This window comes from Drosophila serrata, unplaced genomic scaffold (assembly GCF_035046125.1).
Source record: "Drosophila serrata isolate PLE 108 unplaced genomic scaffold, ASM3504612v1 contig_382, whole genome shotgun sequence".
In the NCBI taxonomy this organism is placed as follows: domain Eukaryota; kingdom Metazoa; phylum Arthropoda; class Insecta; order Diptera; family Drosophilidae; genus Drosophila; species Drosophila serrata.
Genome location: NW_028257280.1, coordinates 8,099,860 through 8,124,909, shown reverse-complemented (window position 1 = coordinate 8,124,909; position 25,050 = coordinate 8,099,860). Strand labels below are relative to the sequence as shown.

Here is a 25,050-nt window from a genome sequence, read left to right as displayed (position 1 = left end):
CGAAAACAGTGTAAAGCAGCGCACGAATAACTCGTGACTAACATGTTTTTATTAATTAATAAGCTATGTTAACTCGCAAATTTGCATATTGATAGCTTAAAAAAGAAAAAAATATTTACATTTTTATCAACTAAATCGAAAATTAGTCCGTTGGAACTTTACGAAAGTCGTGACTTTTTTATATGTAGTCGTTTTTCAACACTTGAAATCCAAGATTGACAAACACAAATGTTTACTTCTGGAAGAATCACGTATTTAAACAATTAAATTGTTTTAAAATGTTTGAAAAGAAAAGCGACAAGGTTAAGCAAGGGGAGCACAAGCCGCGAGATGATGGCGTAGAGCTGGAAAGCCAGTTTATTATGCGCGTACCCAAGGTAAGTTGTGTTATGCTTTGTTTACACAATGCCCGGCAATATTTGGCTGTCTTATAATCCTCAGGAACTCGCTAACAGCGTCCATGAGGCCATAAATGCTGGAACAGTGAAGGATCGACTGACCATTCAATTGGATCAAGATCTGCGCTATGGAGAAGTCCGCTTGGATGACCAGTTGCTGTACGCGAAGCTCGTAGATTTGCCCACCGTAGTGGAGAGCTACAAAACCATCGACAACAAGAGCTTCTACAAATCGGCGGACATCTGCCAAATACTCGTCTGCAAAGAGGAACCCGATGACGAAACGGAGAAGGAATCACCCAACAAGAACAAGAAGAAGGATCCCAACAAGGTAGACAAGAAGTATCTGTTTCCACACGGCATTACACCGCCTTGCAAGAATGTGAGAAAACGTCGATTTCGGAAAACTCTGAAAAAGAAAAACGTCGAGGCCCCGGAAATCGAGAAGGAAGTGAAGCACCTGCTTCGCATTGATAACGAAGCCGTCAGGGTGGACTACGAAATCATCAATGAGGAGGATAAGCCTGACTTGGATCAATCAGACATCAAACCATACAACGACGCCGATGATGATATGCAGGATGAAACTACCATGCATGCCAGCGACAAGACCATCATGGAAAATAGCTCACAGCGTGATATCAATGTAGAGTCCGATGACGATGAAACGAGCAACTTCCCAACCCACCGAGCACCCAACATGGGTGTTGCCGCCCATGACATCTTCGGCGAGGAAGTCTCTACCACCGATGACGAGGACGAACCTGATCGCGGCAACACCACCGGTCAGCGGCGGGAGCTGGAGGAATCCTCACGCCTCTCAGCGGATGATTCGCGAATGTCGGACTTCTTTGGCGCCGCCAGTGGCAGTAATACTGGAGCTGGCGGTCTGAAAATGGAGCAGAATGAGTTCAACAAGTCCATGTTTGGTCAGGAACCGAGCAGTCCCAAACTGAGCGCAGCCGGTTCGAGCTCCAACCTGGCTGCTCCCAGTGGCTTCTACGACAGCTCGATGCTAAACAAACGGGAGGAGTTTGAGAACATGGAGTTCATGGAAGATCCACAACCGCAATACACGCAGCAGCAGGTCCAGGAGAAAATTAGCCAGTTGACGCGGCAAATAAGTGAACTGAAGGCTCAGCAGTCTCAAAAATCGACGGAAATTGCCTCCATCCAGAATGCCACCTTGAAACAGCGCATGCAGGAAACACTTGATAATCTTTATACGCAGGTCATCGAACGAGAATTGGAGCTGAAGGACTTTGAGAATATGCTAGAGTCCTAAATTCTACTATTCTTAACTGCAGAGTTCGCCTTTTGCTGACATTTTGGACGTTTTAGTTTAAATAAATATAATTAAGAATAAATATCAGAAATAATTTAGCTTAAACCCTAAGAAATGTTTTCAATTCACAAAAAATCATGGCTGAAGAGATTTAATGATTTATCATTACCTTGATCTGAATATTACATGAAGCATAAACCATCGACCGGCTGATTGAGCATACCTTGGCCTGTTCTAGATGATATCGGATATGTAATTCCATACCCTCAAGGTCTTGCTCCCATAAACCCCGATATTATTTTAGGTTTCTTCTTATTCTAAATGTCTTTATTATTGGCATTCTGAATCGAAAACTTTAATATGTATATACTCAAGTGGGGCAACATAGAGGGCTATATTTTGTACTATGAGTGTGTAGATTCAGAGACAAAAAAAGTTTCTGGGAGCTTAATGGCATTTCACTTAGGTTCTAAAAAGGTAGAGAGAGTGTAAATGGGAATGGGTGAGTGGGTCTATAACGCTAGATAAGCTAAATGCAAAATTTGTGACTGCAATTCCGCGCCCTCGATGGCTTTTGATACTGCAAACGTTCAGTTTGTGTGGTTGGTGGGCAAAAGAGAATAATAAAACTGGTTTCCATGGGCTAAATATGGGAAATGTGCGATAAGGATTACCAACTCAACTCGTCGGGCAGCCCACCGGGATATTCGCCAGTGAGGCAGGCGGTGCAGTGACCCGTGGGCTTGGACTGGCCATCGCCTGCATCCCGATGCTTCTGCTGGACCGCCTCAACTAGACCTTCCACGCTGAGATAGGCCAGGCTGTCGGCGCCCACATGTCTGGCCAATTGATCAGCGTTCAGCTTATTGGCAATCAGCTCCTCGCGCGTAGGTATATTGATGCCCATATAGCAGGGATACTGCAGCGGTGGACTAGCTATCCGGATGTGCACCTCTCGAGCGCCTGCATCGCGCAGCAGCTTGATTATCGGTCCAATAGTGTTGCCCCGCACGATGGAGTCATCGATAAGGACCAATCTCTTGCCAGCCACATTTTCCGACAGAGCTCCAAACTTCTTGGCCACCCCAAGCTGCCGCAACCTGGTCGAAGGCTGGATAAAGGTCCGTCCTACGTATCGGTTTCTGCAGAGAACCTCGGCGAAGTCAATACCAGATTCCCGGGCATATCCGTGTGCCGCCGCTGTTCCAGACTCAGGAACGGAGCTAACGATATCCGCTTCTACGGGAGCTTCGCGCCACAGCTGTCGACCGCACTGCAGCCTCACTGTGTAGACCATTTGGCCCTCAAAGATACTGTCGCCGCGGGCAAAATACACGTACTCAAAGATGCAAAAGGCCATTCGCTTGAAATCGGGTCGCTCCACTATGTCCACAGTGCGATATCCACTCCGGGTGAGCTCCACAATCTCACCTGGTTCAACCTCTCGCACATACCTAGCTCCAATGGAAAGGAAGCCGCAGCTTTCGCTGGAAACCACCCATCCGTCGGCGGGGGTATCCTCACGATTTCCATGTCCAGCGTTGATTGGAACGATTTTTCCGATACAAAGCGGTCTATTGCCATAGGTATCTCTCACAGCGTAGATTTTATCCTTCAGCATAATAACCAGCGAGTACGAGAGCGGGGCCAGCATCATGAAGTGCCTGATTCTAGCCGGCCAATTGGGCCCATCCAACTCCGAGACATCCTCAGGGGCGCAGCAGAGAGATTGTGCGATCAGCTCACTGTCACTGTGGGTGGACAATCCCACTCCTCTGGCTAAGACTTCCCGCCTTAGAGATTCGTTGTTGACCAGCTCGCCATTGTGGGCCAGGGCCAGTGCTCCATGGGCTGTATGCACAACAAAGGGTTGGCAATTAACCACCTCTGAGGCACCAGCAGTGGAGTATCGCGTGTGCCCAATGCCCAGGTTGCCGCGTAGCTTCTTCATGGAGTCGTCGTTAAACAGGGTGCTAATCATGCCCATGCCCTTGTGCACGTTAAAGTTCTTGGAGCACTTTCCCTCGCTGGTGGCTATGCCTGCGGATTCCTGCCCGCGATGCTGCAACGCCACCAGTCCCAGACATATCACGTGCGCAATGTCCATCTGCGTGGGCCAATCCCCGCAAGCAATGGCACCAAACACGCCGCACTCGTGGGTCAAACCGGTTAGCTCCTTGCTAGCCGATATGGATTCCGTGCCACTGACAGAGGTGGAGGTCGCGGCCTCTTCAGCTGGTTCCACCTGTTGCGGCTCGACCACGCGCACATGTTGCTGTTGGTGTGGCGTCGACATGTTGCTGCTGGGAAATATGTGCAATATGATAACTGGATCGAAGATTGCAGTTTCTGGTGCAGCTTGCAGCGATCTGACTTACCTGTTGATTTACGCAACGGTTTTATACACGAAAAATCCTCGCACGCTTCGCACGCGCAGCTTAATTTTGTGCGGGGGGTCGGCGGGGGGAATTCGGCGATCAAGCCTAATAGTGATCGATCACTTGGGACACACAGTTATCGGAATATCGATATATTTATCCCTCCCATCCCTAGTTTTTAATGAATTCGATCGGTTCGAATCGGCAACACAGGCGCCTAAATTCAAAAGAACATTCTGAAGCTTTGTATATTTTTCGGCAAAAGCTTCCGTTACAGTTATTCTTCGTTTTTGGCTTGATCTGATCGGAGCAATTTGTAAGAGCGATATTAAAAAAGTGTGTTAAAACAAACGTATTTTTCAAATTTAAATTATATACTACATACAGATATATACATATGATTTTCTTTAATCACATAGCCACCGAATCATACTGCCATTGGATTGCTAAACACCTACACAGCCATTATCCAGGAAATCATGATTAATAATCTTAGCTGGGAATCATAGCCAAAAAATATAAACAATTATTGTTTTTTGGTGTCATGATGAGGGAAGAGGAATTTAATGCAAACTGCCAGCTTAAGTACTTGGGTCGATATTCGAATTCTGCTATGTACATCGTGCTAATTAAGTGATAAGATAGCTTCTGGAATAATCATTTTAACCTCTCTGTCAGAGCTTCTCGACGAAGAATGGAGCCTCTTTCAGCTTGGCCTTATCGGCCTCGTCCAATAGTTTCTTAGCCGTTGCGATATCGTCCTGAATGGCGGCTATTAGGGATTCAAGGGAGTCGAAACTACGCTCCGGTCGCAAATAGCCCACAATGCAGATTTTGAGTATCTGGCCGTACAGGTCGCAGTTGAACTCATGCAACATGTGCGTCTCCACGCTCTTCTCCTTGTTGTTGTAGAAGGGATTCCAGCCGATGCTAAGAACCATCTTGTATACGGGTCCGTTGTCAACATTCGCCCAGCCGTAGTACGCGCCCGTGGGCAGGGATTCCGGCAGAGATTTCACCACCTCCAGTGGAAAGTTTGCTAACAGCGCGGAAACAATAAGTGGTTTGGTTATCAATTAGCAATGACCTTCGAGGCTCAGTGCACATCGCCACCAACCTGTTGGAATGCCCAGCTCTTTGGAGCCGCGTCCAAATCCCCGGACAATCTCACCGCCAGCGTAGAGAGGTAGTTGGCTTAGCATATTCCGGCTTTCCTGGTTTCCTGTCCCAAAAATGCTGCAGTGGCGCTTGAAATGATTTCCACAGGAGGCCAACGAGCTGCGGTTTTGTGCAATGCGATTCTGCGACCGCAGAGCTATACGAGCCAACTTATCCAGGCCAACGAGAAATCTGAGGTACACAGCGTTGCGTTGTGATTGCGGCCTAGCCACTCACATAACTATTAGTTTGCCCATGGAACGGCGTAATGTTCATAAACACTTCGACGTATTTCCGCACTCCAAATAGGAAACAGCTGATTGCCCTGCCAACTCGGGGACAGTTTGTGCAGTGGCGTTGGCCAGAACACCATTGGGGTTTAAAATGTGTAAAATGTGGGTACACTTAAGTAAATTAATAATAGTCTCATTTTTTATTCTGTATTTATATACAATCTATCCTATTATCATTTTAAACTTTAAAAAAAAATTTGCATTTCAGCTGTTAACTTATTCACACATATACATACATATATGTCGTAAAACGGTACTTTACCGATATTAGAAGAGTGCCCCCAAAAAACAACAGAATACGCGTCCACATATACATATGAATATTTACGGTGTACACTGAGTCGTTAGCTGACATCCTGCTCGCACTCACAGTATTAGAAGCGTAGCGATCCCTGCGTTACGCCCATGTTTTAAACGAGACCGCGCTATTTCGAAATTGTCGCACGCACACCACACTCATTGTCAAAGTTGCGCTTCTACTCGTAAAACGCGACAAATTAATGAATAAAGAACTAAACTATAATAATTTTGCGTAAAGTCAAATGAGATAATATCGATCAGCATCAGGCTATATGTGTGGCTACTCTTTGATTGAGACTGTTGTTGCCTAAATTACCTGGAAGATGCATAATGTGTGCAGGACGTGCATGGGTGAGTCGCCCATGGTGAATATCTTCTCAGATGTCATTGATCCGGCTCTCGAACAGCCGGAGCGAAATCTCTCCTACATTCTAAGTGAGTGCACCAATCGCTCCGTTCGAAAGGATGACAGCCAGCCGCAGTTCATTTGCCTGGCCTGTCTCCAAGCCGCCCAGACGGCTTTCAGGTTCAAGCTACAATGCGATCGCAGCTACCATCACTTCTGCGAGCTCCAGAATAAGGAACCCCTTGATGGGGATCAGAACGCCGATAACCAGCAAGCTGGACACAAAGAAGCTCCTACAGTCGAAGAATTCCGTACTCATTTGTCTCCGGCTAAGCGTGTTGGTACCAACGATAGACAAAAAATGCTGAGTCCGTCCGGTGAACGTAAAAGGTTAGTTTGGGCTTCCAATGGATAAATAACGAGTTATATAGAGTACCAATAAGGCAGAATAAATTATACTGTTTTTTAGGAAACGAAATATCTACTATGTCGAGGATAACCGCTTCGAGTGTCACCTTTGCCCAAACAACTATAAGAACAGACATGGTTTAAAGCGACACCTGCTCACCCACAGCTCCAAGCCGATTTACAAGTGTCCCTCTTGTTTAAAGGCTTTTTGGCGGAAGGATTCCTACATAGGACACCTTCTTCTCCATGGCATACGCAGCCCGGTTTCCTGCAAACAATGCCCCACGATATGTGCCGACGCCACTCAGCTGGAAATACATCAGCGGGAGCACAATGGGGAAACAGTCGCAGAAAAATGCCCTGTTCCAGATGACCTCAACTTAGAGGCCAATAATGTCAATATCAACAAGGAAAATAGCGTAGATGTTATAGAAAAGAATCTCCCGCTGCTTGAAAAGTACGTTTAGTTAATCTAATATAACATTATTCTAAACTTCTAATCCTAACCAGTGTCCACAAGAACTTATGCGACCATTGCTCCGACTCCTTTATCCTAGAAGACGATTTAAAAATCCATACAATGCTAGTGCATGATTTAAACATTTCGGATTCTCCGGAGAAATCAAAGGTGCTTGATCTGTGAGTATCATAATTCCAAACTTACACGTTTAAGTTAAGATGTACGACTTTCATATTTATATTCAGCGAGCCGAAACGTTTGGACTTTAGCCAGGAAGGCAACACAAACCAAGATTTAAGCGTAGAAACCAGTGACGATCCGACTTCAAGGCATGATGACAGTGAATTTGATCAAAATAACATATCTGGGCAAGACACGCAACCCCATTCCAAATTCTTAAGTAAGTCGTCTAGTTCCGAGGAGAAACCCTTCAAGTGTGCGACTTGCCAACGCTCGTACAAGAGCAAAAAGGGTATGCTGGACCATCAAGCCTCTCACCTCTCCAGCCCAAAGCACCACTGTTCCATATGCTCGAAGGCTTTTTGGCTGAGATATAAGTTAAAGCGGCACATGCGCACCCACGAAGATGAGGGACCTCATCCCTGCCGTCAGTGCTCGGCCATCTTCATTGACCGCATTCAGCTGAAAATCCATCAGCGGGATCATGAAGGAAAAACAAGCGAGGACTCCGAATCGGAGGGCAACGATGTCGACAAGGACGATAATAATATCAATATGATCAACGATTCTGGAATCCTGAATCATGTCAACGACACGAATCCTACAACGAAATCTACTACTATATTACGGTGAGAAAATAACGAAATTTGTTATTTGTATTCAATATACGAATATCAACCATTTTTTTTTCAGCGGGTTGGATCCTGACCTGTACCTTAGTTCGGAAAGTAGCACCATCGGCGATTCTAGCACTCATAGAAGTAAAAACAATCAGTCTTCAAGGCAAAATGAAAGTGGTTTCGATCAGGACACAACTTCATCTGGGCAGGCCGAGTAGGTTGTTTGCTCGTTATTTGTTTCTCAAACCCTACTAATTGAAAAAATATTCTTTAAGGAAACGAACAAAGTTAGACAACTTGCCAGCTACTACCAAGGAAAATAGCGTCGTCTGTCCCTATTGCCAATCTACGCACAAGACACCACAAGCCATGCGTCGACACCTAAACACCCACATTGAAAAGCCGGAGTACAAGTGCTCCGTCTGCTCTAAACATTTTCGGAGAAATGATTTTTTGGCCAAGCACCTTCGCACCCACGAAGACAGTGGTGAGGGCGTACGGTATTCCTGCGATTTGTGCACGGCCGTATTCGCCGAGAAATACAGCTTTTTACAGCATCAACGCAAAATGCATGAGATTCGGACCATTCTAAAATGTCAGTACTGTTCAAAGGAATACAAGTCAAAAAAAGCACTCGAAAATCACGAAAATATTCGCAAGTGTGTTTAAATCGCTTTGCAAAAAAATCGTTCAAAAAAGAAAAGATCAATTCATGGTCATGTTATTTATTTATTTAATTTTTTTCATATTAAGTTTGTTTTCATCTTCGACTTGGCGAAGTGTGTAGTGCTTATATAAATGTTTCTTTGACTTTTTTTTAGTTACTTTCTTACTTATCCATTAAACAATTTAACTTTACTTTAGTAAGCTTCCAAAGAAAAATTGACTATTTCCTGATACTGAATTTGGATATTTATGATGCAGTTTGAAACAGCGTCTTTCAGAGATTCTCTTGGTTAGGTACACATGTTTTGATTTACTCAAATAATACGACTAAAGAAAGTCTTTCTATATTCCCTATTCAGTAATGATCTTTATGTTTAAACAAATAAGTATTTACTTTGTCTCTATTATTTTGGTTAAACTAAACATTTGAAGAATACTCACGGAGAATACAACGGTTGTATGGACTTAAATAACAATAACAAATAAAAAACTTAACAAACCAAATTCATATTGGTTTAGAAATCACATAAAAATGAAAACGGAAGTAGAATTTTGTCGCTTACATTGAGAATAGTTTCTTGAGCTCAGCGAGGTTGAGACCACCGCCACTGTGTGACGACACTCCACCTTCTTTGGGCAAGACCACTTTGGCGATCTCTAGCTTGTAATCCTGCAAAGCCTTAATGCGTTGCTCCACTGTGTCCATACACATAAAGCGGTAAATATAGGTGGGCTTCTTCTGACCGTATCGGTAAATACGATCTTGAGCCTGTCGCTCAAGCTGTGGATTCCAATGTAGGTCGATCAACAACAAATGATTGGCCACGTTTAGATTTAATCCCACACCGCCAGCGGTGAGGGACAGTAGCAGCACCCGCTTCTCGTTGGTAACAATGTTGAAATCGCGAAGAACTTCCTCGCGGTCCTTGGCGCTTAGCTGACCCGTAAAGTTAAGCGTCTCCCATGACATATCCTGCAAATACTCTCGAATGATGGCCAAATAGGTCACCCATTGTGAAACGACGATGATCTTATCACAAGTGCTGGTGAGTATTTCCTGAATTTTGTCAATAACAAGTTTTAGTTTGGCGGAGGGCCGCTTAAATTCAAAGATGGGATTTAGGGGACTAAGTAGCTTAAGAGCCCTGGCACCACTCAACGGAGCAGAAGAATGGTGGCCCGAGGGCAGACCATTATTATCTTCCCACCAATATTTCTCTTCCTTTAGATTATTCCATGGTTCTTTCTCATTTTTAACGTCTCCCAGTTTAACGTTCGGTATTTTTGGTTCTTCAAAATCAATGGCATCGTCTTCGGTATGATACTTGTCCAATTCGGCGAGGACATCCATTTTCAAGGGTCCATCCAAATCTTCAACATCGACTTTCACGTTCTGCACATCTTCATCGGTCATCGAACCACACAGCATCTGTACCGGAAAAGTGTTAAGGATTTCTTTTCGAAAAGTATATGTAAAAGTATACTTACCCCAATCATTAAACCCGGGTGGCAACAAAACTGTCGCAAGCGCAACAGGAGAACCAGGATGACGATACCCTTTAGTTTATCCCGGGGATTGTAACCAAGCGATCGCAGAAATATATTGTAGATTTCAGTATACTTGGCGTCAAATGTGTTCTTGATAAACTGCGGTGTCTCGTTCAACGAGTAGTAGTTCAAATCGCTATTGCCCAGCTCGCGTTGCTGCAGAAACTGAGCAAAGATCTTTTGTGACAAAGCGGACAGGATTTGATAAACCGCCATTTCCGGCTCAGATAGCACCACGCAGATCAACTCGGTATGCAAAACAGGCAGTGCGGGGATGTCGCCACTGGCCTGGAGCTGCTGCTTCGTCCTGCGCATCATTAGGGGCTTGATGAAGAAGTTTAGCCTGCGGTGGGCTGCCATTCCTTCATTTAAATTTTTCCGCCATTGCTGAAGGTCTCGAAAATTGGGCACGCCCAAAAATTGCATTAAAGCAAACACATCGATCGCCCGATTTTGGACAGGAGTGCCAGTTAAGGCCCAACGGCAGCGTGCTCTTAGCTTGCAGACGGAAACGCAGCTACTAGTCTTTACATTTCTGATGACGTGAGCCTCGTCGAGGATCACACGGTTCCAGTGAACTGCAAAGAGCACAGAGGCATTTCCGTATCTCTTGTACTCACTCGCCACAGTATGGTAAGAGGTTATCACCATATCGTGGCTTTTGATTAAGTCGATCCCAATGTCTCGGCGATTCGGACCGTGAAAGGTCAAAGTCTTAATGGCATTCAGTGCTACCTTGGTAGCTACTTCCTGGGCCCATTGGCACATTACGCTCATTGGGCAAACCACCAATGTGGCAGCCTTTGGATATCGAGTGTTTCCCACGTAGATCTCGTCATCGGACTCTGAAATCTCCGCTTCGGAAATGTCACACACACGCTTAATCGGTGGCTCGTAATTATCCTCTTCCTCTGAAGAAGATTCATCATCGAACATGCGGAATTTCAGATTTGTTTTAACCTTCAATCGATGGAATTCTTCGGTCCACTTAGCTTCCAAAGCCCGCTTCATGTCTGCTCGTTTTTTCAGCTTCTTTTCTTCTGAAGCCAAAACCAAGGCAATCATGCTCAAAGTCTTGCCGAGTCCCATGTCGTCCGCCAGGATACCACCGCATATTTTCTGTCGCTCACGAAATTGCATCCATTTCAGACTATGGCACTGATGTTTCATCAAACGAACCGTCAAGTCGGTAGGCTGCTCCCCCAGGTCGTCGGCAGTGGGCGTTGGCCCTATGGGCTCATATATGGTCTATAATATTGTAAAGTTTAGATTAAGACCAGAACCTTTGGATATTTTACCTTCAAGCTATCGATTATATTCGTTTTATGCTGGTAGAACTCGGCCGAAGTGTGATTGCCCTTGTGGCGATGGCGGCTCAAGCCGGAATATAGATTGGACCAGCGTGGATGCTCGATTTCTTCGTTGTTCTCGGTTTCCAAGTTGATTGTAGCTATCTGAGCATCTCTCTTTACGCGCAGAGTGTCCAGGAACTCCCCCAATGACTCCAAAGTAGAGTTAAACTTATCCAACTGCATTCTGACACATTGTAGCTCCTCGCTACTGGCTGGACTTTCCTCGAACTGTCGCTGACGCTGTTCTAAAGCCAGCATTTCCTGGACTAATGCGTCGATTTGCGCCTTCTTTTCTAAATATTCCTTCTCGCTTATAAATATTACATCCTGATCGTCAGCATATTCTGTGAGGAAACGATTTTAGTCACAGTTGTTGAAGCTGGCCTAGCACCTACCGCTGGATAAGTCAATTTCCTGATTATTGACTTCAGTCTGCTGCTGATTCCTGATTTCATCAGAACAGTCCAACTGGCAGATTACCTCACCACTTAGAATACTGTGGGTGTAATCACAATCCTGATCAGAATCATTTCCCGACGTAATGTTTTGGCTTCTGATGATCGATGCACTGCAGCAGGGCGGCGACTCTGCCCTCTTGACCTGGCTTTCCAACTCTGAAAGATCACGTACTTATAGATGGGTATATGAATTGCCAATTGCCATACTAACCATCTGGAGCCATCTAAACAGCTTATGAACAACAATTGCGACGCCTGCAATAGAGGTTTAAAGAAGTCCGCGGATAGTGCTGTAAAGTGCGAAATCGCGGCTGTTGGTTGGAAGTTTCGATAGTCGTGACACAATCATGATCGATCATGTCATAAATAATCGTTAATGATACGGAAATTTCTGTTATTTTTTCAACATACTCATATTTAAATGGAATGAGATAAAGCAGATGATTCTAAGTATAAGTTATTCTTTTCGCAACGCCCTCTCTAACGCAAGAAGATAGGCCGTGGCTTTCAGAACCTATCGATAGTTCATCCGATTTTCGGTCAGGTGGCATCTCTAAACCTAAGTAGCATTCCATCACTAAAACTTCTGTCAGGTGGCACGCTTCTAATTAAATGGCGCTGAGTTTGCAAGCGTCGTGCGAGAATAAAAAAAATATAACTAAATGTCCAGTGATACGTATTATAGTGGTGAGGAGGAGGATGATGTGGTGAACAACACGAGTTCGGGTAAGTGATAGGCATTAAACAAAACAAAAAAACAAATTTGTCCTTATCCGCCTTTATTTTGTAGGGCGCTCCAGTCGCTCCTCCGGTCTTCAGAACCGTCTTAGCAACGCCACTGGACAGTCTGGCGTTGTAATAGATGAGACGGGCTCGGAGGATGGGGATTCGGTGGAGGAGTCGTCGCACAACGAGGAGGAGGAGTCCGACGTGGAAGTGCGCCAGCCTGTAAAGAACCGTCTGCGTGTGCCGCGCATAGTCTCCGAGAGTGAAGATGATGAGATAGACCAACGTGCATTATCACCCTGCACGCGCATGAGCATCACCGGCGTGCGTCCCCAAGATCTGAGTGACGGCGACAGCGAAATAGAGTATAGTAACGAGGGACAGAAGGCGGCCGGCAATAAGGTTGAGCGCGAGGAGATTGCCGCCGCTGGTTTCCGGCAGGCTGTGGACATGCCGCGCTATACCTCTCAATTCGCGGGAAACATCAAGGAGGATCTGCACTCAACCCTGTTTCAAGGCACAGAAGATCCAGTGCCCCTGAACGATTCTAGTGGCAGTGATGTGCTCATTCTCAGTAATAAGGAGCCACTTATAGAGATATCCAGCACAGATGATGAAGCCTCTAACAAGGAAAACGTTTCTGCCCCTTCTATTATGCGCCCAACCAGATCTTACTCGCCTCGAAGCAGCGCTGGCGCTCCCACGGTCACGATGGGTAAGAACCTCAGCCAGCCGACGATTCAGGCTTCTCTTAAGCAACACACTTCGCTTGGCTCCCAAAAATCCCGTGTTATGAGCAATGACCAAAATGTGATCAGTCAGGAGAAATACCAGGAAGAGCTGCTTAAGCTGGCTGAGTTACGTAGCCAGAAGAGCGATGCTGAGAAGCTGTATGAAAAGGTGGCCAGTAGGCTGCCTGACAATGGCAGCCAGATAAAGAAGCGTATCGATGGTCTGCGTGGAGAGATTGAAGTCAAATTACGTGCCATAAACAGCATGAAAGTAGAACCGGGCAAGGTTTCCGCCACGAAGGATACGAAGCCGGTGTTTCCTGCCCCTAATACCCCGAAAAGCGAGGCTGCTGAGTGGGAGGAGCTGTCTGCGGCAGTTAATCAAATTAAACCCGTTTATACGGGTACTCAGGGAATGGCTACGTTTAACAATCAAAAAGCCCTAACGCTGGACTCACTAAAGGTAAAGGTCACAAATTCAATTATTTGTAAGAATATGGCTATTGTTATACTTCCAAATCTTATGATGAATCTGAACGGATATCTGAGTAGCGCGCTCATTTTTGGGGGTCGCTGGGCACGAGTTACTGTGCGGCGGCTGTTCAAGAGCCCGCTAAGATTAAAGTTTCACAGCTGAATTTGTTAGGTTAACGGCATATGCAAGGCCCTCCGTAATGTGCAACAATTAAACTAATTTTTTTACTTTAGGATCTCCATGACTCTTTAAAAGATTGTCCAGGACCCGATGTGCTAGCGGACGATCCGATTGGTCTGAAGGTAGATCTAATGGGTCATCAGAAGCATGCCTTGGCCTGGATGTCGTGGCGTGAAAAACAGCAACCGCGAGGCGGGATTTTGGCCGATGACATGGGCTTGGGCAAGACTCTGACCATGATCTCATCCGTGCTAGCTTGCAAAAATCGCCAGGAAAGCGGCACTGGCGGTGATCAAGACAGTAGCGATGAGGAAGACGAGAAAGGCACCAAGCGGAAAAGCATGGGTGGTTGGAACTCAAAGGGTCGCAAGGACAGTAAGTTTAATACTTTTACATTTTCTGTAAAACTGTTTTGACTTGACATTTTTCAGCCCACAAAGGTGGCACACTGGTTGTGTGCCCGGCCAGCTTGCTACGGCAGTGGGAAAGCGAAGTGGAGTCCAAGGTTAAGCGTAATAAGCTGACGGTTTGTGTTCATCACGGCAACAATCGAGAAACAAAAGGGAAGCACCTGCGCACCTACGACATCGTGGTGACCACCTACCAAATTGTGGCCCGAGAACATAAGGAAATGAGTGCTGTGTTCCGGGTAAACTGGCGACGCATCATCCTGGATGAGGCACATGTGGTGCGTAACCACAAGTCGCAGTCCTCGATTGCTGTAAGCGATCTAAGGGGAAAATTCCGCTGGGCCTTGACCGGCACTCCCATTCAAAACAAGGAGCTCGATGTGTATGCGCTGTTAAAGTTCCTGCGCTGCTCCCCCTTCGACGATCTGAATACCTGGAAGAAGTGGATCGATAACAAGAGTGCCGGCGGACAGAACCGGCTAAATCTGTTGATGAAATCACTCATGCTGAGACGCACCAAGGCGCAGCTGCAATTGGAGGGAAAGCTGAATAGCCTTCCCGAGAAGGAGACTCGTCTAATGGAGATCACTCTGGACACTGACGAGATGAATGTGTATCAAATGGTGATGACGTACTCGAGAAACCTGTTCGCCCAGTTTCTCTTTCAGCGCGCCGAAAAGGACTCTGATGCCAACTTTATAACCGATGCCAATAGACCCACATATAACCAGATTAAAGATCCCAATGGGGCTTACTACAAAATGCACCAGAAATTCTCCAGAATGGCTGGCGGCAATAGGGAAGTCAAGTCCCATGAAATTTTGGTGCTGCTACTGCGCCTACGTCAGATTTGTTGCCATCCCGGATTGATTGATGCGGTGAGTTAGGCTTAGAGTCATTCTGTTTTAAGAGAAATTTGTAATAATTAGTTTATCATGAACTTATATTTCTTCCTCAGATGCTTGAAGGAGAAGAGGCTGTCCATGGTCATGACAGCAGCGACAGTGACTCGCCGGAACTCGATTTGTTGGCACAACTGAATAAATTGGCCATTACGGACACATCGCAATCCAGCGGGCACGACGATGGCGAAAATGAGCTTCCGCTACGGGGAGAAGAGGCACGCTTTGCCAAGGCCTCCAAGAGTGTGATGAAACGCAGCAATCCTGTGTTTAATCTGACGCGTCCCTCATCGAAAATGATCAAAGTGATGGACATTCTCAAGAATACCATACTGAAGAGCAGGGACGACAAAGCAATCCTAGTATCGCAATGGACATCGATGTTGGATATATTGCGCGGTCATTTAGACAAGGCCGGAATGCAAACACTATCGCTAAATGGAACCGTTCCGGTGAAGAATAGACAGGACATAGTAAATCAATTCAATGATCCGAACAATAATAAGCGTGTCCTATTGCTCTCCCTCACTGCTGGCGGTGTGGGGTTAAATCTCATAGGTGCCAATCACCTTTTACTACTCGACCTGCATTGGAATCCGCAGCTGGAGGCTCAAGCACAGGATCGCGTTTATCGTGTTGGCCAAAAGAAGAATGTGATTATCTACAAATTCATGTGCGCAGACACTGTTGAGCAAAGGATTAAGGCACTGCAAGATAAGAAATTGGAATTGGCCAACGGCGTTCTAACGGGCTCCACTGTGAGTTCCAAGCTCACAATCGATGACCTCAAGGGTTTGTTTGGATTATAGGACGCTGTAGAAATGTAAAATACTTCCTAATCGTCGCAGGTTCAGCTTTAAGTAGAAACACCTGTTTATATTTATTTACAGCGAATTATTTATTAATATAATTATAATTGTTGTATCTTCTTTTATCCTTTGTTTTGAAGCATTTTTATGAAAATTAACTAGGATGCCATTTAAGTTGTTTAGTGTTTTACAGTGAGTTTCGTTTAAATTCAAATGTGTTTCTACTAAGTTGTAATAATATCCTTATTCTAGTATTTCGCTTTGTTTATTTCAAGCGGACACAAATAAATTCCACTACAAATTGAATAGCATAACATATTTGGTTTTTGTTAAAATGTACAAGAGAAAACGTAAATGTATAAAAAAGGAGAATGTGTACTTTAAGCTTAAAACTGTACGCTACACTATTTTCGGATCAGCCAGATCAGTTCTTACGAAACAATAATAAACCGCAGGATGCTTTCTTCACATTGCAGCGCACAGCCAAAGAAACCGTAATGTATTTTTTTAGGAAATTTAAGGTATAAACAAAGACCTTATTATAAAAAGATTTAGATGTGGTTTGAATGCAAATCGTATGACGTTGGATATCTTGTTATTTTAAGGTCTTTGGTACATATATCCTTTATGGTTCGTGCTGATAATCTCGTATCTATTAAACACTTTTATCGGAATATAAGGAACGGATTTGAATTAAGTTAATTCCTTTGTCGAACAAGTATCGTTCCGATTTAAAGTGATCATGATCATAGTTCTATTAGTTGTTTAATAATCGTGTGCCTTAATATTTTGATTTTGTGCAGTTTGGTATAAGATTCTTGATTATTCTTGCAGGGAAGCTTCAATTAACTATGTTATATACAATACATGCGCATACGAAATAGTAAACAGTTTGATTTGTAATAAGTACGCTCACCAACGAGCTCTTTACAATCTCTAAGAATTGTGTTATTATTTTAAGTTTTTGAGATCAATTTGAAAATGTTTTCGGGTATTACATGTTTTATACTCTAGGTATTTATTATTTTCACATTTCGTTGGAATTATGCCAAAGCCTGGTTAGATATTAAATAACATTTCTGCGGAAGTCGGGGGTTTTCTTTTTGTCACGTTCGGTAAGTTAGGATCATCCGTTCTCATATGGTTTCCAGCGAATTCGCTTATGATTTTTAGTTATCGCTGCGGAATAAAGAAAAAAACCATTTAATTAATATAAATTAGTATGAAATTCTAAAATACCAATATGCTTAAGCGCGAAGACGGCATAAAACAATTTTTAATGCCAACGATTCCAGCACACCCATATGGGTGCACTGTCTCGCCCATAAAATCCATTAAAATCATTGTAATGTCTGTCAGTCAGTCAAAGACAGCGGCCCAAGATATCCTGGGCCAGCTTACCTGTCCTGTCCTGTCCTGTCCGTATCCGTGTCCTCGGACTCTTAGGCAATGAGCTCTGCTCCGGCGCTCGTAAAAGCAAATTTTATAGCCCCCGTTGCCCACGACCAAGACCAAGTGGCTGTTGTCTTGGCCTGAGCCAAGTCCGCACAATATGCGAAGCAGCTGGGTCCCGCCCGACCCAAGAGCTTGATTTTTATAATGCGAAATGTGATTTTTACGACACGTTTTAAGATAATGCGGCAGGCGCTGAGTCTCCGATTCTCGATTCGTTTTGCCTGATTTCTAATTGTCGCAGTCGAACACTCATTTGAGCTCGGCTGAACACTGGAAACCACTTCGTTGCCCAGCCTGCAGTACAAAACCATCCTGTCAGCGACTTCTCTTCACTTGGGTAATAAATGTCCAGAAATATTGAAAAATAATCAGATTTTTCTTTGAGAGAAACTCTTATGTGGGTGGAATTTAAGAAGGGAATGGGTTGGGCAATCTTTAAGTATTAATATTTTAAAATTATAATTTCTGATAACATTTAAGCCATGGAGTTTTTAATAAATATCTGAACAAAGCCGAGTCCTTGATTGGTACTTATTTTGACAGCTCAGAAGAGCATAAATTATATGTTTTGATTATAAAATATCCTCTCTATCCATAGAGTATTCAACTATTCATCGTTGAATTTCTGGGATTTAGGAACTTTATGTATTTTTTATTTGCTTCTGCAGTTTGAGTCGACTTTTTACGATTGCCACGAAAAAGTTTCCGCAGAAAAAGGAGTAGCTGAAAATGATTCTTGAGTTCGCTTCGGTTCGGTTTGGTTTGGTTTGGTTTCTGGTTTTGTATACATCATACATTATTGTTTATTTTTTAATAATGCGTGTCCACTAAAAACCGAAAACGAACCGTAGAGGAAGCGTAACGCGGCACCATAAACAGCGAAGGGCGCTCCTCGGCACGCAAGACGTTGAAGAAATAATAAACATGAACGCCGAAAAACAAATGGATGTGTGAGTGAGTGAGTGAGTGGTCTGAAACCGAAGCAGGGAGAGTTGGGGGGAAACCAGAGCAAAATGACGGAGCGAAATTCGAGCAGCGTAAGCTGAAACCGAACTGAGCTCGCTGAAAACTATAACATTTTTTGTTTTTATTCCTTTATTTTGTTATTGTTGTTGTTGTTGTTGGTGTATTTTTTTGTTATTTTTATTTTTATGGCAAGCATTGCATTTATTATGGCAGCCCCTTTGGCCATCAAGAGCAGGCGATGATGAGGATATGGGACTGGGATGGCTGGTGGTGGTGCACTAAAAACGAAGGGATTTGCTCTTTTTAATGGCAACTCAGCGGAAATTAGAAATCGGCGGAAATTGTATGGCAACAATAATATTCACAATATATTGTTTAATGTTTAATGTACGAGAAGAATGTTTATGCATAATCTTGATCTTCCGAAAGGGAGAAAGAAACCTTCATTGTGGCTAAAAAGTTGCAGCATTAACCGGAAGTCGGTTCTCTGCAAATATTTTTAAATGATTGTTTAAATATATAAAACATTAGAACTGTAGTTGTTATCTGGCAAATAAATATATACTTTTTACAGAATATAAAAGAAATCAATTATTATTCTAATTTTTGGAATAGCTTATATGATCATTTGTTTAAAAATCTCATAACTACGCCAAAAATGCATTAATATCTAATTGGAAAGCCTTTTTGTGTTAGTTTTTATTACGCTAACAAATCTGCATACTCAATTTACCATTTATAAAAATATTATATTTTGCCAATTTTTGACAATTTTAACGATGTAACCCCTTATAAAAATTTCAAATTTTGAAAAATGTTGGAAAATTTATATTTTGACCGGACATGGCTAAATCGAACCAGCTGTTGATTCTGATCAAGAATATATATGATTTATAGGGTCGGAAATCACTCATTCATGAGATACAAGCTTTAGACTAGATTATAAATGCCATTATTTGAATCAAAATTTATATATATTTTTATATGACTATTTTATCAACAATTCGAAATTTTAAAAACTCATAAATAAGCCAAAAATGCTTTAATTTCAATTCGGAAATCATTCTTATGTTGATTTTTATTCGGTTAACAAATCTGCATACTCAATTTAACATTTGAGAATATTGAAATTGTTGCCAATTTTTTGACAATTTTAATGATGTAACCCCTTATAAAAATTTCAAATTTTTGAAAAAATTTTTGAAAATTTCTATTTTGACCGGAGATGGCTAGATCGATTTAACTGTTGATTCTGATCAAGAATATATATGATTTATAGGGTCGGAAGTGACTTCTTCACATAGTTACAAGCTTCTGACTAAAAATATAAATATCCTGCAAGGCTATGAGTAATTTTCGGATATTCCATATATTTGTAAGTTCTAAACACTAGCAAATACTTTTTAGATGAATATAAACAATTCGGAAATACAGAGAGGCACAATTAAATAGGTAAAATACTTCTTATTTATTTTCGAAACCTATATTATTATTTAAATACCTTAACTACCACTGCTTAAACATTTTTTCCCATAGCACTTTGATGTATGTATGTTTAAAATATTTTTTTATCCGTTTCGTGCCAAAACATCAGTCAATTACAACAGCATGTGTGGAAGGACACCTTAAATATGTACAAACAAATTACCTGGGAAATATAATTAGACCTGGGACATGGGAAAATATTTGAGAGTTTGAGTTTTATTTTGTTTTGTTAAGGTGAAGTGCCTAGGAAAATGCACGGCTGCGAATGGAAACAAAATATCGTAAAACGGAAACTTATGCATTTATTGCCATTTTGGCCACGGAAACAAAAGCGAGTTGGAATGGAATTGAAGTGCCATTCCAAAGGATATTCGCTCCTTCCACTCTCTCTCTCCTCTTTCTCTATATGCGTGTGCGAAATGAAATGCTTTCAGGAACTCGAAGGATCTCCCCAAGGCTCGTAAAAGTTTTCTTCAGTATTGTTTGCCCGTTTTTATGGTCTCGAGTTTTGCCCCGGAATAATTGTTTGTTGTAGCCGATGTTTGCTTCCTTTCGTCTTTATTTTTTCTTTTTTTTTTGTATTGTCCAACAACCAAGCGACGGACTCTTTTTAATAAGTTTGATTTGGTAGTTCAGCGAATGGATCCCCATCCATCACCGAGTTAAACGAACTTTACCATAGTTTTACGAGATCCAACGACCTGACTTTGTAGTCTCGCCCTCTCAAAAGGAAACGTTTAATTGCAGCCCAGAAGTTCTTCTAGGCTTAGAAGAGGGCACAAATGCCAAATACTATGCCGACAGACGGACGGCCGCATTGCGGCCAACGAAAAGAATATTTTCACGCAGCTCTCGAGCGATTCAGTCCGTTTCGGTTTTATGATCCAGACCCATAAAAACTGAACACTGCGTTGCGTCCCTTTGATGCAGGAGGAATATGCCACAGGAGGACTGTGGCAAGAGGTGACAGGAGTTGTGTTGCGGGTTTTAATGGGCGCCGAACAATCGAAGGGCCAGGAGCGATGCCGCTTCTAGACAAGATTTAGATGCCAATTCGCTCCTCTTTCATAATTCTGCAATGCGAATATTTTATTACCTTAGACGAGACCGAAACATTGAAATATGCATTCTGAAGTGTCGTCTTCGCGGTCTGCCAGTGCAGCATCGTAAAATGGGAAAACAAAAAACGCAGAAAAACGTCGGAAATAAAATGCGCGAAGCGTAAGTTTTGATGTTTCGATGCCCCAAGATCCCCCATCTCGCATCCCGCATTCGATACCCGAAACCAAGACCTATTCCCTCTATTTTTCGAGATGGGGGGGCAACTGGAGATGTTCTGGCGCCACTTGAGTTTTTAATTAAAGCAAATCATTTAGCAAAACAAAAGGCAACAAAATGCTCAGTCGTTGAAAACACAAAACACTAGCCGCTCGTCTTGCTGCATCGTCTCAATGAAAATATAAACAAAAATGCCAATGCCAGCATGGAAATTCAACACTTGCCGCTCCCGAATTAAGCAACTGCAGCAGCAGCACCAAGCAAATGGCGTTGCCAAAGGCAAAATGCTTCAATTGCAATGGAGATGGGGTAACAGGAGGAGCAGGAATTGTTTTTCATCAGCAGCCAGGATCCGGGCAGCTTTTGTTGCCCACGTTGCAGAGTCATCAGGACAAATGATGAAAAAGCCATTGCATACTTTCGTGCGCAGTACGGAAGTGCAACCGACAGCTCTCACACACACAGAGCCACACTCAACGATTGCAACCCGTTCGGCAGATGAAAGCAACGGGAGCGAAGGGACCCGGACATGGACACGGTCCCGGACACGGACCTGAAGGCAACCAACCCAAATTGTAAGCATAAAACTATGCTGCGAAATTGATTTGATTAAAGGCAAAGCGCCTGGGCCAGCATGCGAAATGAGCTGCCAGAGCGGAAGAGGAAACGGAAACGGAGACACAGAGAAAGGTGCCTTCCTACAAGAAACCTTGTCTTAATATAGGGCGAAACTTATTTTAAAAGTATTATGTTTTAAAATGTAAAATAAGAAGAAATAAAGCTAACTTTGAGAAAATGAAGTTTGTATAGCTTTGCAGTTAGCGAAAGGAGCATGGGTTTGGATGATCAATCGATTATAACTTAAGCCAAAAATGCATTAATCTCAATTTGAAAAGCTTTTCTTTCTTTTAATAAAGATTTTGATTGACAATTGAAATATATATCGACATTTTTGTATGCTAATTCCTTGGGAAAATCTTGGTTTTTATAATATCATAACTAAGTAAAAACTGCATTAATTTTAATTCGGAAAGCTTCTCTGTACTAGTTTTTATAGGGCTAACAAATCTGTATACTAATTTTTGCAATTTAAAAAAATTGATTTTTTGTATTTTAAAATTTTGAAAAAATTTCGAAAATATATTTTTCTCCCGGACATGGCTAGATCGATTCGGCTGTTGATTCTGATCAAGATTATGGTTTATGGGGTCGAAAATGATTCCTTCACTGTGTTGTAGGCTTCTAACTAGATTTTTAATACCCTGCGAACGCTATAAGAAGCGTTAAGATCAAAGATTAAAACGTATCTTGCTTCCTTATTGCTTTCAGCCTTATTTATTTACTCTGTAAATGTATGGGAAACGGTATGATATATGGCTCTTGTGACAAAGGATATGTTAAGGTTCCTTGTATATAACCTTGAAAAGGTTTATATTTCATACAAGTTAGGATCACGTTTCTATAATTCCAGTGCTAGAATATACTGAAACTGAATTAAAAATCTATAGCATCCTATGGACTATATAATAATAATAAATATTATTACCTAAGTTCCTAAATAACTCGAAGTCCTTGAAACAAGTTCATGTTGCACTTACACAAAGAGGACAGCCGCCGCTGCCGCTGCTGCCACGGCGGCAGCAACGTTGCGATACTGCTACGTGGCAGCCGTGGAGCTGACCAGATGATGACCATGATGGTATGATCCATTGCTGCTGCTATGCGCCGGCGGCGGCGTTGTAGGCGTCGTTGGCGATGCCGAACGCGACCTGGGTCGCCGGCTAAGCGTAAGCGTCGTGGAGGAGGTGGTGGCCATCGTTGTCACCATGGTGGGCGAGGCGATGGAGTGTACGGTACTGATGCTGCTGCCCGGCCGTGACCTTGTCGGTGAGTGCTTTGGGTGGAGATTGGTCGCCGGTCCGCTGGGGCTGCTTGGCGAGCGGCTAAGGGCCAACGGCTCTGGCGTCGGCGGACGGATGTGGGTGAACGGCAGGTGGGTGAACTGAGCTCCGTAGCGCCCGTGCTCGATGCTCGGGTACAGGTACATGGGCGCTCCATTCACCAGCGCCATAGGGGTGTAGTAGTTGTAATATATCGGGGCTAAAATGCGGTTTATTTCCACGCGAGCTGGGAAATAACGAAAGGTTAGTGATTATATATGAACTGTGACAAGCCTTAATGGGGAGAAAATAAAAAAACAGTCACGAATAAATAATGAAGAATTGTTTTCCCTAAAAGGGTTTCTGATATGAGATTATTTTATGTTTCTAAATGGTTTTGTTATAATTACAATTGTTTATTTTGATAGATAAACCTGATAGATCCATATTGAAAGGCTTACCACCAATTTAAATATAAACTAAAAGTAACTTAAAAGAAAGCTTAAGCTAAGAAAAATATCAATAACAATTTCTAGGAATCCTTAAAGAACACACTTAAATTTAATAATTCTCCAATTTATTGTTTTGCTTTTTAGTATATACTTTTGTTTAACACATTTCATAGGGAAGACCAGAGGTAAGCCGGTCATAATATTAACTATAGTACGCACTAAATGTCTATGCCACCCGGACCGGGCTCAGATGTGCGCCATTTTGGCCCGACTCCGACTCCTGGCAAAGCCCACCTATGGCCCCGGTATGCACTTTATGTGCAACCTTCGCACGGTGCTCACACAATAAGCCCCCATACCCCATACCCCATACCCCATACCCGATGCCCATTCCCCTTTTTCAGCTGCCACGCCCTCAGATCCACATCCACACACACACACACACATTGCAATCCCAGCTCCAGTGCCCGGTTCCGTACCCATTCCGGCTTCGGCCGGGCATGGAGCCTTTGTCTTCCGCTGACTCCCCGCCTTATCTGCGTGGCAAAAACTTTTCAAAATTTTACTGCTTGCTGCAACATCAAAATGCCAAGTTTTTACGATTACGCTGCTGCTGCTGCTGCTGGTGCTGCAATTTTACTTAATTTTAATGGGATTTTTTCTTCCGCCAACTGCAGAATGCATTAAACAGGGCCAGAGCATACGAGAGAGAATTACGCATGAGCGTGCCTCCCTGCTCAACCCATTCCAATCACAAGGAGGAGCTGGAGATGGAGATGGAGCTGGAGGAGGTGCCTGGCAGGTCCGTGGTAGTCGAGAGACCCAAACCTATTCGCAAACTAATGCCGCCCGACCAATGTGCGATTTGACGAAATAATAAAAAGTCGTAAAAAAGTTGTGACCCAAGAAGTTTGGGGTTTTTGGGGTGCGCAGAGGGCATCCTTCCCATCAATGTACTTGCTAATATATATCCAACTCTCCTTGGGTTAGTCCATAAACCAAGTCCTGGTGTTGGCTTAATTAGAGGAATGCATTTTCGAGCAGGTTTAGCTTCGCATAGGGAGCACCTTCGTCGCATTCCAATAATTTTGTAAGGAAATTCTAGTTGAATTCTGACTACTTTGGTTTTGGGACTGGGACTAAAGGAGTAATGAAATAAGTCAACTGAAAAAGGGACATTACGATTTTTATAATTATTTCTTTATCTGTATGTTGAACAAGAAAATCTGTCTTATTAATTTGGGAAGTTTGCATACGGATACATTTTTTAACTGACTTTGAAATGGAATGTGTTGTGGTTTAATAGTTTTAAACAAGAAGTAAAACTAACTACACGAAGGCGAAGATTATATACTATTGCAGTTTAAAATTGAATTATAGGAATATATTGGAAATTGACCATAACTAAGTGAAAAATATTCATATTTTTTAAATAGATATTTATCGATTTT

The 25,050-nt window shown here is 43.0% G+C and overlaps 7 protein-coding genes across 12 annotated transcripts in view; 3 read left to right on the top strand and 4 right to left on the bottom strand.

Moving 5' to 3' along the window:
- Positions 1–44: 44 nt before the first annotated feature.
- Positions 45–1,788, top strand: Taf7 (TATA-box binding protein associated factor 7). The gene is made up of 2 exons (XM_020953112.2): positions 45–377; positions 442–1,788. The coding sequence occupies exons 1-2, from the start codon at positions 279–281 to the stop codon at positions 1,681–1,683; spliced, it is 1,341 nt and encodes a 446-aa protein (XP_020808771.2). The 5' UTR covers positions 45–278; the 3' UTR covers positions 1,684–1,788.
- A 200-nt stretch (positions 1,789–1,988) lies between these two features.
- Positions 1,989–4,191, bottom strand: Prat (Phosphoribosylamidotransferase). Of its 2 annotated transcripts, none has more exons than XM_020953072.2 (2): positions 4,062–4,191; positions 1,989–3,983 (listed from the first exon to the last, which is right to left on the bottom strand). In XM_020953072.2, the coding sequence occupies exon 2, from the start codon at positions 3,977–3,979 to the stop codon at positions 2,354–2,356; it is 1,626 nt and encodes a 541-aa protein (XP_020808731.1). In that variant the 5' UTR covers positions 3,980–3,983; positions 4,062–4,191; the 3' UTR covers positions 1,989–2,353. The 2 variants fall into 2 exon arrangements, with proteins under 2 accessions (XP_020808731.1, XP_020808738.1); XM_020953079.2 differs by having other exon boundaries at positions 1,989–3,986; positions 4,062–4,186.
- A 402-nt stretch (positions 4,192–4,593) lies between these two features.
- On the bottom strand, positions 4,594–5,578 carry Rfk (Riboflavin kinase). The gene is made up of 2 exons (XM_020954058.2): positions 5,179–5,578; positions 4,594–5,100 (listed from the first exon to the last, which is right to left on the bottom strand). Exons 1-2 carry the CDS (start codon positions 5,261–5,263, stop codon positions 4,736–4,738), a joined length of 450 nt encoding a protein of 149 aa, XP_020809717.1. The 5' UTR covers positions 5,264–5,578; the 3' UTR covers positions 4,594–4,735.
- A 142-nt stretch (positions 5,579–5,720) lies between these two features.
- kipf (kipferl) lies at positions 5,721–8,558 on the top strand. 4 transcript variants are annotated; one of them, XM_086840894.1, is made up of 7 exons: positions 6,014–6,163; positions 6,220–6,548; positions 6,628–7,023; positions 7,077–7,205; positions 7,272–7,835; positions 7,900–8,040; positions 8,102–8,558. In XM_086840894.1, the coding sequence occupies exons 1-7, from the start codon at positions 6,143–6,145 to the stop codon at positions 8,493–8,495; spliced, it is 1,974 nt and encodes a 657-aa protein (XP_086697020.1). In that variant the 5' UTR covers positions 6,014–6,142; the 3' UTR covers positions 8,496–8,558. The 4 variants fall into 4 exon arrangements, with proteins under 4 accessions (XP_020810113.2, XP_020810122.2, XP_086697020.1 ...); XM_020954454.2 differs by having other exon boundaries at positions 5,721–6,548; positions 8,102–8,547; XM_020954463.2 differs by having other exon boundaries at positions 5,721–6,548; positions 7,900–8,044; positions 8,102–8,215.
- Positions 8,536–12,144, bottom strand: LOC110185532 (transcription termination factor 2). The gene is made up of 5 exons (XM_020954443.2): positions 12,062–12,144; positions 11,788–12,006; positions 11,339–11,736; positions 9,981–11,288; positions 8,536–9,921 (listed from the first exon to the last, which is right to left on the bottom strand). Exons 1-5 carry the CDS (start codon positions 12,072–12,074, stop codon positions 9,052–9,054), a joined length of 2,808 nt encoding a protein of 935 aa, XP_020810102.2. The 5' UTR covers positions 12,075–12,144; the 3' UTR covers positions 8,536–9,051.
- A 270-nt stretch (positions 12,145–12,414) lies between these two features.
- lds (transcription termination factor lodestar) lies at positions 12,415–16,397 on the top strand. The gene is made up of 5 exons (XM_020954170.2): positions 12,415–12,576; positions 12,641–13,770; positions 14,016–14,337; positions 14,394–15,250; positions 15,331–16,397. Exons 1-5 carry the CDS (start codon positions 12,513–12,515, stop codon positions 16,081–16,083), a joined length of 3,126 nt encoding a protein of 1,041 aa, XP_020809829.2. The 5' UTR covers positions 12,415–12,512; the 3' UTR covers positions 16,084–16,397.
- Positions 16,154–25,050, bottom strand: part of dsx (transcription factor doublesex) — a 49,914-nt gene continuing 41,017 nt past the window's right edge. For both annotated transcript variants that reach the window (XM_020954195.2, XM_086840896.1), the window contains 2 exons: positions 22,866–23,394; positions 16,154–17,262 (listed from right to left, as the gene is read on the bottom strand). In XM_020954195.2, coding sequence (XP_020809854.2) covers positions 22,925–23,394 — 470 coding nt within the window. In that variant the 3' untranslated portion in view covers positions 16,154–17,262; positions 22,866–22,924. The remainder of the gene's footprint in view (positions 17,263–22,865; positions 23,395–25,050) is intronic.